General features: G+C 39.9%; 1 protein-coding gene across 1 annotated transcript in view; it reads left to right on the forward strand.

Moving 5' to 3' along the window:
• Positions 1–2,828: 2,828 nt before the first annotated feature.
• LOC126412061 (40S ribosomal protein S6) overlaps positions 2,829–17,367 on the forward strand; it is a 31,082-nt gene continuing 16,543 nt past the window's right edge. Inside the window, exons 1-3 of the mRNA XM_050081444.1 lie at positions 2,829–2,985; positions 3,187–3,391; positions 16,600–16,745. Coding sequence (XP_049937401.1) covers positions 2,980–2,985; positions 3,187–3,391; positions 16,600–16,745 — 357 coding nt within the window. The 5' untranslated portion in view covers positions 2,829–2,979. The remainder of the gene's footprint in view (positions 2,986–3,186; positions 3,392–16,599; positions 16,746–17,367) is intronic.

Raw genomic sequence — 17,367 nt, forward strand, 5'->3', positions numbered from 1 at the left:
AGAGGTTACTTTAACGTCTGTAGATGTCTCTCCATTGATAACAACATGCTGTGTTCTGTTTGCTAAAAACTCTTCAATCCAGCCACACAGCTGGTCTGATATTCCGTAGGCTCTTACTTTGTTTATCAGGCGACAGTGCGGAACTGTATCGAACGCCTTCCGGAAGTCAAGAAAAATAGCATCTACCTGGGAGCCTGTATCTAATATTTTCTGGGTCTCATGAACAAATAAGGCGAGTTGTGTCTCACACGATCGCTGTTTCTGGAATCCATGTTGATTCCTACATAGTAGATTCTGGGTTTCCAGAAATGACATGATACTCGAGCAAAAAACATGTTCTAAAATTCTACAAGAGATCGACGTCAGAGATATAGGTCTATAGTTTTGCGCATCTGCTCGACGACCCTTCTTGAAGACTGGGACTATCTGTGCTCTTTTCCAATCATTTGGAACCCTCCGTTCCTCTAGAGACTTGCGGTACACGGCTGTTAGAAGGGGGCAAGTTCTTTCGCGTACTCTGTGTAGAATCGAATTGGTATCCCGTCAGGTCCAGTGGACTTTCCTCTATTGAGTGATTCCAGATGCTTTTCTATTCCTTGGACACTTATTTCGATGTCAGCCATTTTTTCGTTTGTGCGAGGATTTAGAGAAGGAACTGCAGTGCGGTCTTCCTCTGTGAAACAGCTTGGGAAAAAGGTGTTTAGTATTTCAGCTTTACGCTTGTCATCCTCTGTTTCAATGCCATCATCATCCCGTAGTGTCTGGATATGCTGTTTCGAGCCACTTACTGATTTAACGTAAGACCAGAACTTCCTAGGATTTTCTGTCAAGTCGGTACATAGAATTTTACTTTCGAATTCAATGAACGCTTCACGCATAGCCCTCCTTACGCTAACTTTGACATCGTTTAGCTTCTGTTTGTCTGAGAGGTTTTGGATGCGTTTAAACTTGGAGTCGAGCTCTCTTTGCTTTCGCAGTAGTTTCCTAACTTTGTTGTTGTACCACGGTGGGTTTTTCCCGTCCCTCACAGTTTTACTCGGCACGTACCCGTCTAAAACGCATTTTACCATTGCCTTGAACTTTTTCCATAAACACTCAACATTGTCAGTGTCGGAACAGAAATTTTCGTTTTGATCTGTTAGGTAGTCTGAAATCTGCCTTCTATTACTCTTGCTAAACAGATAAACCTTCCTCCCTTTTTTTATATTCCTATTAACTTCCATATTCAGGGATGCTGCAACGGCCTTATGATCACTGATTCCCTGTTCTGTACATACAGAGTCGAAAAGTTCGGGTCTGTTTGTTATCAGTAGGTCCAAGATGTTATCTCCACGAGTCGGTTCTCTGGGGGAAACACTCCGTAATACACCACACAGTCGCTGTTCTACCAAATGCATAACATTATCTCTTGTGGATGTGTACAGGTCTTTTTATGGGGGATGTTGCTTTGTTTGGGCTCAACTATTCCTTTCTTTTTCTTATGTTAGCATAAACACACCATCTCTCATCACCAGTAGCGATAAGGGGTAGGAATTGTCGATGTTGTTCATGAGCCCATAGATGGCGAGCAAGCAGAGATGCACATATGGCCACCAACTGATTTTTATGATTTTGGATTAGAGCATGCAGTAACTATACACCCGATTTTTGAATCCTCCCTAGTGCATGCAAATGTTGCATGATCACAGTTGCCAGTTCTCAAGTTCACTTACGCTGATCTTTGTGTATTAATGAAGTAAACGATCATCATCCAACTCCGAAGGTCTTCCTGAACATGCAGAGTGACTAATGTCAAAACAATCCTCCTCAAAACAAGAAAATCATTTTCTAGGCATGCTCCGTCCAGTGACATTATCCCCACACACAACACAAATGTTTCTGGCTGTTTTATCTGTTGTCACCCCTCTGCTGAACTCAAACAGAAGAATATGTAGAAAATGTTGCGTATTCTCCACTTCGCACTCCATTTTCTAGCGTCCACAGCTCCACTCACTACCTTCAAATGACAAACGACAATATGTGAATTCAAATAGCAACACTGAACCACAAATAAAAAATGGAAATCGATTAATAAACCCATAGCGGCCGGAATACCAACATGCAACAAAGAATCCACAATCGTGTGCTCCTAAACTCCGTCCAAATAGGCCTTGAAGGCCTCATCTTCAGCCCACATGCGTCATTGGTTGCAGATACGAAGAGGCATGTGGCCAGCATACCACTCCGTCGGCCGTTGTCAGCTTTCGTGACCAGAGCCGCTACTTACCAATCAAGAAGCTCCTCAATTGGCCTCACAGTGCCTGAGTGCACCCCACTTGCCAAGAGCACTCAACAGACAGGATGGTCGCCCATCCAAGTGTTCGCCAAGTCCGACAGTCCTTAGCGTCGGTGTTCTGATAGGAAGTGGTGTTTCTACTGCTGCGATGCCGTTGGAACGAAGTTATGCACCAACCGAGTATTTCAACAAATTCAGCAATGAGTCCTCTAGAGCAGTGACGCATGTCAGTACTTTTAAATTTCATTATCTACGAAAAAAACGAGGAACACTAGACTCGGTAAATAGTTGCCTCTAACGGCTTTTCGCGTTTCATGTTTGTGACTTATTTGCAGTCCTCAAATGTCACAATTTATGTACGCAGATATGTTTTGCGCGACTTATTTGAACATTGTTGCTCAGGCCAACAACGCCATCTCCCAGGTTGCTCACATCTTACGTCCGTGCAAGTTTCTGTTGATACAACGATTTATATGCACAAATTTGGTGTGTATATTGAGCAACTGTGTGGGCGGGACGCTTGATCCAAATTTGTAATTCGTGTGACAATTCTTGAAAAACATATGGCGCCAATGGGATGGATGTGCCGTCTTTGATGATCGTCAAACAGAAACTTTGATATAGCGAGTAGCTGTACTTCCGGAACAGCCATAGTGCTTTCTTTCTAATCTGTTCGTGGCAAGGAGGGAGTTAATGTCGTTGCCATGAAGGTATTTCTTTATGAAGTTATCCAAAACGACCTAAATTATTGTTATACAGCGGATAATATGTGGTATCTAATATAGAAATTTGATTTATATTTACAATTTAATTGACGATGATTTACGATGCTGTGGATTATACTCGCACACCGTGTGTTTGGTACATGTGCTGTAGTTGATGGAAGTATCAATGACTGTTTTCTTTTGCAGCTTAACGTGTCTTACCCTGGCACTGGGTGCCAGAAATTGTTCGAAGTTACCGATGAACACAAGCTTAGAATTTTTTATGAAAAGCGAATGGGAGCAGAAGTTGAAGCAGATGCACTTGGAGATGAGTGGAAAGGTTATATAGTGCGTATTTCTGGTGGAAATGACAAGCAAGGTTTCCCAATGAAACAAGGAATTTTAACAAATGGTAATCATCAGTTCATGTTTTGTGTTGCATTTGATTGAAGTTGCTGTATATCGTTGTCGACATGCGAGTACATGAAGTGTGAGATGTTTTTCAGAACAGTAGAGATTTGTTTGTGATCCGGTACAGCTTAGAGCGGCGGTGCCTTAATGTTCACAACAGCGTTATGTTTATTTTGTGTGCAGGGATTTTTAAGAAAAATTTGGTGTACGTAATGTTTACAAATAACAATAGCGTGGAGAGTAAGACTAGTTTTTTGTGAAACTGTCATTCGTACCGTTCTATCCTTGTGTAATGGGATCCTTAAATTATCGGATAATTATTACTTTGGTGTTCATAATAACTCCACATTCAGTTCCAAAATCAGGACATACGTAGACATATGTTGATATTGCTAGTTCCGAAATGCGGTCAATGAAATGCCTAAATATTCAGAGCTAGGATTGATGGCATATAGGAAATCCTGCAATTAAAATCTCTTAACACCATTTTAAATTGGCACTATACAGTTGACCACTACAGTACCTTATTGGCCATCGTTTCTGTAGTAACTGTTGTTTTGCTTCCCAGCGTTCAATATTTGCAAACCTGAAGATGCTAGTTGAGCGGTTAAGGTAGCTCTGAAGTGGATGTTAATGTAAAATAAAGTATATTTGTGAAGTGGTTTTAGAAAGGAAATTGTGTAACTGGGTTTAAAGTTAATTAAGCTTTAAATTGTTTTGCTTATGGTAAAAAAATGACTTGTCATGTCTATGAAAGTGCACATTAAATAAGAATTGATCATTAAAATGTGACGAAAGGTGCTTAAGGCCCCACGATTTTAGTTACACTATAGTCTAAATCATGCCAATCAATGAATTAGATATTTGAGGGGTCCTGTAAAACATTCCTTTCAATTTTTCCCTTTTCGAAATCAAACACTGAAGACTCCAGGCAGGAATATCAAATAATGTAGGGAAAGATATTGTTACTTGTTGTAAAGACACATACTGTAGACAGGTGCAATTCGCATATTAACATAAGATGTTGTATTTTATAGTTTATTCTGTGTGCTGGGAAATAGGTTGTATTATAAAGTTTGGCATTTTAATGTGTGTATGGTTATGCTTTTGCTAATAATTTTCGTGTTAGGTAGAACTCTGCTTACAGCTGGGAATTTTTTATTAAAACACAATAACTTTATGGCTGTAAGCTGAATCAGGTGAACCTACATGGTAAAAAGCAAAGTACAGTGTGTGTCATCCCATCATGTGAATATTAAAAGTAAAGGAATGTCTAAAATATACTTAGTGTTAAAAGATCAAAGCTACATCCATTGCTCCTAGTCATAGTTAACTATTCAGAGAATATCATCAATACTGTGATGAACGAAAGGTAAAATTTGCCTGCATGTAAAAAGAAAGTATTTTATAGTGAGCAGACACTAAAATGTTAAATGTGACATCAGGGCAGCTTCGGGCATGGATGTGTGTGATGTTCTTAGGTTAGTAAGGTTTAAGTAGTTCTAAGTTCTAGGGGACTGATGACCTCAGATGTTAAGTCCCATTGTGCTCATAGCCATTTGAACCATTTTGACATCAGGGCAAGGCAAAAGCGGTACGCACGAACAGACTAGCTGTAAGCTGATGTCATTAGACTAGGAATGCTGGGTTGCTGCCTTCACAAGTGAGAGGAGTACAGAATTTTGTTACATACTAGCACCGAATCTTATAACCAAGCAAAATTAGCCAAAATGCTATGGTGCCTGAATTCAGATTGATTATTCAGCGTGAACTGTGCATTTTCTTTTTTGTCTGAAAATTTCCGCTTCCTCTAATATATTCAAAATATGGCTTTCTTTTTTGAATTTTATTAAGGGCTTGTGTTGCTGTGGCCATCATGTAGGTGTGATGTTAATGGAGAACATCTTCCTTATGGGTGTTTGAGTGTACTTCAATGTTCCCGCTGTGCCACCAGGTGTTAGAGATCTTGACAAACTGCCTATTGGCTTCTGTCTCGGGTTCTTCGGCCGACGTTCATCTAATGATTTTTCTGACGTTTCGCCAGCACGAGTGGCTGGCATTGTCAAAGCTTCACCCTCCATTGCCGGTGGTGAACTGGAGCCGAGCTCGTGGCCGCAGACTATATGTGCCTGGCGCGCCAACGTCCGAGGGCTTCTCCGCGGTCATTTCTGGTGCGGGTCTCCTCTTGCTACCTGCGACGGTCGTTCGCTGCAGTACGGGAAGCCAGGATCCGTTTACCTTAAGGCTTTCCTCTTTCTTGTTCAAGCTGTTCACGTGCTTTTGTATTTCTACAGCTTCTCTGAACAAGCGCGTGTGATAGTGCTTCTCTACAGCCCGAACTTCCGTGTCGGCGTATTTTATTACGCACTATCACACGCGCTTGTTCAGAGAGGCTGTAGAAATACAAAAGCACGCGAACAGTTTGAACAAGAAAGGTAAACGGATCCTGGCTTCCCGTACTGCAGCGAACGACCGTCGCAGGTAGCAAGAGGAGACCCGCACCGGAAATGACCGCGGAGAAGCCCTCGGGCGTTGGCGCTCCAGGTACATATAGTCTGCAGCCGCGAGCTCGGCTCCAGTTCACCACTGGCAATGGAGGGTGAAGCTTTGACAATGCCAGCCACTCGTGCTGGTGAAACGTCAGAAAAATTATTAGATGAACGTCGGCCGAAGAACCCGAGACAGAAGCCAATAGGCAGTTTGTCAACAAGTGGCCACGAAAGCCTTAACAATTTTGTGTTAGAGATCTTATCGAAATGACATTGTTTGTCCTATATATATTTGTGACAATCATTGCATGTAATGCAACATACTCACTTCATTTTATTTATTCACAACTTTTTCTTTGTACCTCAGTTTTCTGCCTAGATATGAAAATGTAAAATATACTGGAGTAATGATTTTGGATTTCATATCTGCCACATTTTTCAGATATTGCACCCAGATCTGGCACCCAACAAAAAGTTATCCTTCCAGTAGCAGATTAGATACCGATTGTATAATGCCAAGCAGGCAAAGGAATGCCCTAATTTTTTTGTAGAATGCATCATCTGGGTGCAATATATGAAAAAACTGGCAGACATAAGAGATCCAAATATATATTATTTTTTTGAAGTGTATTTTACATTTTCAGATTTAGGTAGAGAATTCGCGCACAAGGAAAAAGCTGTGGTAAATAAATATAATGAAGTGTGTGTATACTGCAGTACATGCAGTGATTGTCCTAAGAAATACATGGGAAAAATCAGTAGGTCATTTCAGCAAGATTTCACAAACACCTTAAATAATATGCTATCTGAATTAACAGTGCACTTATGTGATGAAGGCCACAGCATCACAAGCCCTTCAGAAAATTTAAAAATATTTCACGAAAAGAGAAAAAAGCCATTTTGGATATATTAAAGGAAGTGGAAATTTTTAGGCGTAAAAAGGAAAACCTACGGTTTATGCCGAGTAACAGATTGGAATTCAAGCACCATAGCATTCTGCTTCATTTTGATTGATAGGTGCTAGTATGTAATAAAATTGTGTATTATTCTCACTTGTAAAGTGCTCAGTCACACTAGGTTTGTATAAGCAGTTGCCAATGGGCGCGTGCGCAGAGCTGAATTCGCGTATGAGCAGTGCCTTCCTCCCGCTTCTGGCTGCTTTAAGCGTGGCTGTTTGCTGTATGAGCAGTAGCAGCAAGTAGCTAGATGCTACCTGGAAAAATTTTTCCAGCGCACCCAAGCTGCCAGATTTGCGCATGTGCAGAGCAAGCTGAGTTATAGTGGGGGGGGGGGGGGAGGAGAGATCCTTCCCCACGTGACCCACGTATATATTTCGTGTCTTCGTAATATTGCTGGTCTCTCCGTATACAGCTCCCACCTCAAATTAAATCAAAACAGAGTTCTGTGGCCGGGAGCCATCAAATGAATTAATATACATTCTCATAACCATGAAAGACCAAAATAAGTTAGTAGTTTCAGGTTTCTGATTTTATATTATTTCCACGTTATTAGCAATCAACCATTAATGTCTTAATGAAGCTATTTCTGTCTGTTTTGTAGAGAAATTTGCTTCTATTAATTTTTTTCCTCTGAGGCAGTTCGTTTATTTGAAACGAAGCGTTTCATTCTGCACTATTGGCTACTTTCAACTTCGTTCAAATTCAAGTGCCAATTTTCATTTTCTGGGACGAATGACATATACCATAATAAAGAACCAAACATGAGAATACAGTACTGGACCTCCGAGAAAATTGGTATCACGAAAACCACATGAAAAGCTGAATGTCAGGTACTTCAGAGTGCATCTGGACATAGAAATGTGCGATTAGAGCGGAATGAAGCATTTTAGTATGGTTTATGGAACTCTGATGCTGGCTGGAGTAAGATGTCCTCTTCCTTTTATGACACTGTAAGATCTCTTAATGCTATATATGTGCGAACATACGTAAACATTTTCTTGAAGCTGACTGAGTAGGCACAATTGGTCAGTAGTTTTGGGTCGACCGAAGTGTCTGATCCCACCCGTCGGCTTTGACCCATGACGTAAGGCTGTTGTGGTGTGTCACGTCAAGACGGCGTGGAATTTAGTTTGTGAGAGTGGTGTGTTTGTTGGTGTCGTTTTGTTGCGATCGGTGGTGCTCTCTGGTGGTGTTAGGTGATGTTTTTGGTTTAGTTCGCGAGTGTGGCGTTGTGTGTGAATTTTGGTAAATTGCTTTTTTTATGTCTTTGGTAGGTATGGATATGACTGACAGGGTCAACAGTTTTCGGTTGTCGGCTGTGATGGGGGACAGTGTGTTGTCTCTAATAAAATTTCAACTATTCGGATTTTTGAAAGAAGTCGTGAAGTGTTCAGTATGTCGTGAAGAAATGAGGCTTACTTAAAGTTCCGGTGTCTCGTACCATGGATAGCTGTATGTGGAGATGTCGTAAGGATAACAGGTCAAAGGAAGTGTTCGATCCCAATGTGTGGCTGTGAATGTTGGTATTGATATCGGGAGATGTTTTTCAGCTATATAGGTCAATGGAAGTGTTAGATCCCAATTAGATTGGAAGCTGCTGTTGAGCTATATAGGTCAAGGGAAGTGTCCGATTCCAGATATTGTGTTCAGTGGTATTTGGGGAGTTTTGTGATGGGTTTCTTTTGTCGTTTTGCGGGGTTTTGTATGGGGGTGGGTGTCTAAATTTGGTTATATTTAGTTTGTCCCCACCCAAAAACCTCCCATTTCCTGCACTTGTTCCGTTAGTGTCATTAGGCTTTTTGTGGAACGTGTGTTTTTCGATGTATTTTCGTCCTCATAATGTGTACATAATGACTATATGGCCATATTGGAATATTGGCTTATGGTGGTTTCTGCCATATTTGTGACATCATGGGTCAAAGCAGATGGGCGGGATCGGACGGTTCCGTATTTCCATAGTTTTAAACTAAATATTTTGTTTCAAATATAAGGCCAGCTGTTGCAGAATTTTACAAATTTGCCTTCTGTGAAATTGTTTTTTGATCACAAGGCACTTGTCTAATACTTCCTCTAGGCCTGAAGTTATTTCTTAATTTGTGTTTACGTCTTAAATTAATAGAATGCTATTCTATGGTAAATTGTAGACGGGCAACATACGGTGTTTTATCATTTTAACTCCGAACATGGCTTCATATTTAATCCCAGAGTAGAATATAAACTGTCAGTTGTATATTTTCTTTGCCTCACAGAAAACCTTGTTAATTTTTGCACATTTTGAAATAATCATGAAATTTATTGTCCTTTATTCCAGTGTAAGCTATACAAGAAACTGCCCCCCCCCCCCCCCCCAAAGAAATTTGTGTTCCATCCTACTAGCTTTCTGCAGTGCTGTGTATAGATGTAAATCTTTTGAAAATGCTACATAACAATTTTACAGAGTACGAATTTAAAAAAAATCTGTCAAATTCACCCCAAGCTGTAGTCTAATTTGAAAATGATATTTTGCCAAGAACTACTTCATTTGCATCCTTTATCTGGGTGGGATATGATAAAACAATTGCTCTAAGTACAACTCTGTATGTCCTCTCAACATGCCGCAGGGCTGCACATCATCACGTGATGCCCCACCACGGCCGAAATTCCACCAGAAATGCGACAAGTGTATGAGCAGAGCAAGCACCAAGCACGGGCTGACTACGTCATCGTAGCTGCGCATGCGCAGAACAGCCTGTTGTCTGGCGCTGTCTGGTAACTGCTCAAATGAACCTACTATCTACATGGATAGCTTCTGTTCCTCCGTCCAGCTAGTCTCTTTGTTAGTGTGGGCCACTTCTGCCTTGCCCAGCACAGTTGCCCTACTGTCACACTGATCACACTCCACCTGCTTCTTCCCACATAGTAACTTGTGTGTGCTGGGACTAATCATGTTATGTGACAATTCTTTATTGCCAATCTGGCCTTTTTTACAAAAGTGTCTGCTAACTTTTTGGATGCAGATAAATTTTAAAGAATGGGGCATGTCTGTACCTTTTTGCGCACCATGCTATTGACGATATTCTCTGAATAGTAAATTTTGACTTTGAGCGATGGGTATGCCTATGATCTTTTGATGTTTAGTATATTTCACACGATGCAATGACACTGTACTTTGCTTTTTACCATGTTCACCTGATGCGGCTTAAAGCTGCAAAACTGGTCGTGTTTTAATAAACAGTTTTACCATCTGTACAAGAACTGTGGTTGTCCAGAATATAAAGTAGTTTGTAATAATTTTTGGTCTACATATGCTCAAGTGGATTAATTTGTCAGTTTTATATATTCTAATATGATCTACTGCAGTGACTGTGTAGACCACACACAGGCAGCTGCCAGTGATTTTGTGTGTGGGATAGTAGGTCCCTTGGTGATTTAAGGGTGCTGCAGAATGTTGATATCAGTGTGTGACACTAATAAATTGTGCCAAATCAGGTGCTCGTGGAAGAAATGTAAATTTGCCAAAATATGTAAGAACTATAACACAGAAGCTGTTTGTTATACTTCAAAGTGTAGATGTGAACTACTTTTGTGACATTGCTGAACAGTAGTTTCCACTGAATATTTGCATTATTAACTGGTTCTGGTTACAATGATTTCATTAAGCTGTTATATTCTGAAAAAAACTTACATTGTAATGATTTGGCATATTACTCATCTGACACACTTTCTTAATTCCTGGGTGATGCAGTTACATTAATGGAGAAAACAATCTCAGAAATTGATTTTGGCTATTTTTCTTTCGTGCTGTTTGAGCTATCACTGCTCTCTCCCTGGTGTGTAATTAATTTTTTTCAGTCTTCCACTGAGCAGTGTGGCACCGTGATTAACACATTGGGTTCACATTCGGGAGGACTGCGGTCCAAACCTGCGTCCGGCCATCCTGATTTAGGTTTTCTGTGATTTCCCTAAATCATTTCAGGCAAATGCCCAGGGTGGTTCCTTTGAAAGGATATGGCCAAATTACTTCCCCATCCTTTCCTAATCTGATGGGACTGACCACCTCACTGTTGTCCCCCACCCCAGCTAGTCTTAAAACACCACCATAGTTTTAGGCTCTGACTCTGACAACTGCAGTGCTGTTTTAGTTACCTTCCAGGTCTCACTTCACTGACACCTTCCACAGTATCTGCTTTATGAGAGTAGTGAATAGTCTGCAGCATTGTAATTTATTTGTACGCATACCTTCAATGGTGTTAGTGACAATGGTGAAGCATGAACTATTTCATGCCTGTTGCCTGCCTTTCAGCAGTCTCTTCAGTGGTGTATGAGGAAAATTGTTTTCTTGGCACCATAATTTCAAGCAAATGAGACTTCTTCAAATTGTGTTAGAGATAATCATATTTTTGTGGTTCATGGTGGTGGGTTCCTGTTATGTCCTAGTTCATAACCACGGGCAACATATGAGTGGCCAAGTAAGTGCTCCTGACAGTTGGGATACCAGTTGCTTTGGAATAAGGCTGGGCATCATATTCTGAGTCATGGTCACCTTCGTGCTCAGACGGCAAAGACTACCAAATCCACTGGTTAGTCCCTCATCTGTTAGGGGTAAAACTCGATGAGACCTGGGGCAAGTAAGGCTAGCAACCTACTTCCCTGGTACTTTAAATATGATGCTGGCAACAATCAGAGCAAAATGTCTCAGACCTTTGGACGTGACGGAGTCCCACCTCTAATTGACAAACCAGGGACTCCTAAGATACGACTTGGCAAACGAATGGTAATGAGATGGGGAGCTATTAATATCAATGGGGGCTACTAAGGAAAGAAGGTAGAGCTGGCAGTGGCTGCAAGTAAGATGGGTTGGACGTTTTAGCTGTTAGTGACATTCAGGTAAGGGGTGAGAAAGAAGAGGAAGTGGGAGAGTACAAGGTCTACCTGTCAGGAGTCAAAGCAGGAATAGCACAATGGGGTGTAGGGCTTTAAATCAGGAAAGAAGTGGAACCCAGCGTAGTCGCAATAAGGTATGTAAATGAATGAATGATGTGGATAGATTTGACAGTGTCTAGCAAGAAAATAAGGATTGTGTTGGTATATTCGCATTGTGAAGGGACAGATCAAGACAAGATGGATAGTTTTTATGACACACTCAGTGATGTAGTTGTTAGAATAAAGGACAAGGACAGTGTTCTGCTCATCGGTGATTTTAATGCCAGGATTGGAAATCGAACAGAAGGGTATGAAAAGGTTATGGGTAAATTTGGAGAGGCTATGGAGGCCAACAGGAACGGGAAACAACTCTTGAATTTCTATGCCCGTATGGGCTTAGTAATCACAAACTCAAAAAAGAACATTCACCAGTATACTTGGGAAGGCAGGGGAACCAGATCTGTCATTGACTATATAATAACAGATGAGGAAGGCGGTGAGGGACACACGTGTATTCAGGGGATTCTTTGATGACACTGATCACTATTTAATCTGCAGTGAAATTGGTATTGTGAGGCTGAAAGTGCAGGAGGTCAGGTCCATATGTAGGTGGATAAGAGTGGAGAAACTTCAGGATAAGGAAATCAGGCACAAGTACATAAGTGATCTCAGAAAGGTACCAGTTAGTTGAATGTAGTCAATTAGTCATTGGAAAAGGAATGGACAAGGTACGGGGACAGAGTACTAGAAGTGGCTAAAGAATGTCTTGGAACAGTAGTGTGTAAAGGTAGGATGAAGCAAACAGCTTGGTGGAATGACAGTCAAGGCAGTGTGGTGGTGGTGGTGGTGGTGGTGGTGGTGGTGGTGGTGGTCATCATCGTGTTTTTTTCAACCACTGAATAATATATTTTCTTGTTGCCAGTGTTAGGCCTCCAAACAATTTGGGGCATTATTTAAAACTGCTCATAGTCTTGTTAGATTTTTCATAAGTTGGAAACCACATCTGGGAACTACACACCTCATAATGATAAATCATTTGATTTATTCCTGTAAAACATAACTGGGCAATTTGAGGCACTATTTGATATACCTGCATGCTAGGCTAATTCAGCCTTTCATGACAGCCTTTGTGCATTAGGCATTCAGTTGCTCTACATAGTGAGTGGCTAACATGAACACTGGTATTGCCTAGACACACTAGACTTCTGAATTTCACACCTGTGATCCTGTGTGGGGAATCTGCACCTCCATGTGACTACAAATGATATTTCCATTACCGTTTTACAAGCATTAGACAGTGAATAACTGAAGCCTATGCCTATGGACTGTTTTTGTAGCATCTGGTTTTGGCCAAATCAGCATCTATTATTCAAGCAATAATTAGATGGATAAAATCTGATTACATCCTTGGCAACTGTTTCATTTAATGCTACAGTTTTAAGTATGAAAGATAACTGGTGTTGGCAGAAAAAAAAATTACTTCCACATTTAAGAACTTCTTACAGCAATGACATGGTGCACTATCTACAAAAAATGTGATTGTACGTTTCTGCTCATTTCTTTGTTATTCAGACAAGAATGAAAAATATCACATCGATTTTTATTTGCATGTCAAGAGACACCAAAGGAGGAAATGGCATTGTTTTTGAAACCTGTGGATGATTTGCTGTTTGTATTACTAGTGTTACTAGTGGTTCTTCATTTTCACAGCAGATGTTAACACTTTCTGATCATTAATCTTTGTTTCACCATTTTGTCCCCTGTGTGCTTATCACCCTCCAATTTAGTTAACACTGTCCTGTTCTGTAACATACCTGGACGATTGGCAGTTGTATTCTGTATTTGACTATTTCCACAATTAAACTCATTCACTAACTTATGCTGAGATTTTCCTTTTTCACTCTTATAAGATATTAGCTGTTCTAGTGAAAGAACAAATTTTTTTGTAATTCGAAGCAGCCCTGATTGTTCACTACAGAAGAGAAATTGGAAGCCACAAACAATAATAAACATCAAAATATCCATGGGTGTACTGCCGGTCTACAGTGTCCAACGGGCACAATATTTTGGTGATCACCATCGCCATCATCAGGTGAACTGACGGACTGAGCTCCTGTGAACGTGCCGGCACGGAGATCCGTAAGCTATGGCTGCTCAGAGGGTTCCCTCAGTGATTATGAAGGATGAGGGACACTGGTCCAGAAATGACAGTTGAAAGTTAGGTGTGAAAATCTTCCTGGGCACTTTTACTGCTAGCTCTTTGCTTTGAATATTTTGGGAGGAGGTAGTATGGGCCAAAACAAGAAAGTGTCTAGTAAACATGGGTTTAAGCATATCTTCAGAGCTATGAGCACTTCTTCAGAAGAGGTTTCAAAGTGCAAAGATGGAAAAAGTGGTCATAGTTTGTAAATATCCAGTCTAAAGTCCATGTTTACTAATTTTTATGTTTGGTCCATACTACCTCCTCCCAAAATATGGAAAACAAAGAGCTTGCAGTAGTGGTGGTTTGTGATCAGAGGTATCAAAGATTTTTGCTTATAACTTGACTCTTTTTGGACCAGTCTTACCAGGAGTTGATTAGATTAGATTTACTTTCATTCCAATTGATCCGTAGTGATGAGGTCAGAAAAACAATAATACATGACAAATATTTACAACTAAAACGAATAAGCTAATGTACCATTCCACAGGTCCCAAGTGGAATGATAATCATTTTTTAATGAACACTATATGAAAGTCATTTTACAAATACTAATGCACTGAATTTAAAATTAAAAAGTTTATTTATAAGGTAATAAACATGTAATAATACTACTATAATACTTATTTACAATGAACATTACTGCACTGAAATTGTGCTGAGGTTTTACTGAGAAATTCATCAATGGAGTAGGAGGAGTTGGCAATCAATAAATCCTTTAGGCTTCTCTTAAACTGAATTTCATTGGTTGTTAAGCTTTTTATGGCTGCTGGCAAGTTATTGAAAATGTGACTTTAAATCCTTGTGAAGATTATTCTTATTTCTAGTATTGATTCCATGAATTGAGCTGTTGGTTTGAAAAAGTGATATATTTTTAATGACAAATTTCATTAAGGAATAAATATACTGGGAAGCAGTAGTTGTATCCCTTGTTCCCTAAACAGGCTTCTGCAGGATGTTCTTGAGTTCACACCACATATCTCTTACTGCATGTTTTTGTGCCTGGAAAACTTTAGCTTGGCTTGATGAATTACCTCAAAAAATAATCCCATAGGACATTATGGAATGAAAGTAAGCATAGTATGCCAGCTCTTTCATTTTTATATCCCCCGTCTGACAAAATTCACATTGCAAACAGAAATTTTTTAAGACGCTACAGCAGTTCTGTCGTGTACTCCTCCCAGTTGAATTTATCTAGCTGTAATTCCAAGAATTTAACACTGTCCACTTCTGCTATCTTATTGTCATCGTATGTTAGACATATACTCGTGGGACACCCCTTAAACGTTCTGAACTGCGTGTAGTGTGTTTTTTCAAAGTTTAGTGACAAGGAATTGGCTAGGAACCAGTTATTAATGTCCACAAATATTTATTAGCTGAGCTTTCTAAGACTACACTTGATTTGCTATTTATTGCAATGTTTGTATCATCGGCAAACAAAAAGAACTTGGCATCTGGTAATGTTACTGATGAAAGGTAATTGATATACACAAGAAAAGGTCATTGGACCAAAATGGAACCTTGTGGGACCCCACATGTAATTAGTTCCCAGTTGGATGATGCCTGATAGATTGATACATGTCTCTTTCCTAATAACACCCTTTGTTTCCTGTCAGAGATATAAGATTTGAACCATTTTGCAAAATTTCCTGTTACACTATAATATTCTAATTTACTTAAAAGGATATTGCAATTTACAGTCAAATGCCTTTGACAGATCACAAAATATACCAGTTGCCTGCAATTTTTTGTCTAATGAATTAAGCACATTTTCACTGTAGGTGTAGATAGCCTTCTCAACATCAGAACCTTTTAGAAATCCAAACTGTGACTTTGACAGTATGTTATTTGAGATAAGATGGTTATAAAGCCGACTGTACATTACTTTTCTAAAATTATTTGGAAATGCTGGCAACCCATCTTTGTCCTTCTGTATCATCACAGAATTGTCCTGTATCAACATAGGTGGCTTTTAAAGCTCAAAATGATTTAAAACTTGGTGTTAGTTGATAAAGTTGAATTATACTTGTGCACTGGTAATTGAGTAAAGTATCCTGGAACTTTACTTTTTACTTTGTGTAGATGTGAAGCCAGCATATCCCACATAGTTAATGGAAATCTTCGAGGAGCTGGTTGGAGCACGATAGAGGGAGTTCACATACCACTGGCACGCATTTAGACATATTTCAAACCGGTGTCAGTAGTCTCCAATGTAGTAGTATCACATTCTTCTACAATTTTGAGCCACTAAACTATCAGACCCAGGATCACTAAAGTAATCCATTTTGATAGTGACGCCTAAGCAAAGCAGGTCAGACTGAAAGCTGTAGGCTACACAGTAAATTTGATATCTAGAACAGCAACCAGTTGTACAAAGCCTGACAGTCTGACTACAAATGCAGGGCTTGGTGGTATCTAGAAGCCAAATGGCTATCAGTGCTGAAGCAGATGTGAGATTCTGTTTTTTCAGTGGTCTGCTCTAAAGTTGCAAGAGTGTACCGAGAATTTAAAGTTTCTGTCAAAATAATAACTTGGGCCTTTGTGGCTTAATGAGTGCATTTGGTGAAAATGTTACTTAGTGTGAAATATTAGAGATTTGGACATCTTTGTGCATGTTGTTTGTTGAATAGATCTTCATTAAAGCTTTGACAAATTACAGGTAGAGTGCGCCTCTTGTTGTCAAAGGGTCATTCATGTTACCGCCCGAGGCGGGATGGTGAAAGAAAGCGTAAATCGGTTCGTGGGTGCATTGTTGATGCAAACCTAAGTGTGTTGGCATTAGTCATCACCCGCAAAGGAGAACAGGTAAGTTGGCCATGTGTTGTTTATATCAGATACTGAATATTCATGGTGAAGGAGGTCATTTGTAATTCTTAATAAGTAGATTTATTTAGATAATTGAGCACCCCATGACAGCAGCATGGTGGTCTATTTTGTTAGATATTAATGCTGCACACTGCACTAAACACTAATAGCTCTTGGTGGTAAGTCTGTTACGAAGGAATTTGTTGATTCAAATTTTTTTCTAATCATGTCACCTTAATGAAATGAATGTGAATGGCTTATATCCACAGCACCAGCACTGTACTAAGTGGCCTTTGCTTGTACAGTTCTAGAATCTGTGGTAAAGTAATGCAGGTACTTACCACACTGCTCTGCAACCATTAGTGCAGTGGAATTTATCTGGCAACAATGAGGTTAAACAGTTATGCAGAAAAGTTTTTACAGAAAAACTGATAGACATCTCCAGGTTTGTTAAATAAGGGCTAAGCACAAGTGAACATAACTAATATATGAATAAATTTGGTGCACAGCCTTTCATAGTTGCTTCAGCCTAACAATTTGCAGGATCTGTGTACAGCATCTGAATGACTGGTGTAGTGAGGAGAAATGTACAGAAATTTTGAGATGTTGCTGTCAGTGGGTT

The sequence above is a fragment of the Schistocerca serialis genome, chromosome 7 (genome assembly GCF_023864345.2).
Source record: "Schistocerca serialis cubense isolate TAMUIC-IGC-003099 chromosome 7, iqSchSeri2.2, whole genome shotgun sequence".
Taxonomy (NCBI): Eukaryota; Metazoa; Arthropoda; class Insecta; order Orthoptera; family Acrididae; genus Schistocerca; species Schistocerca serialis.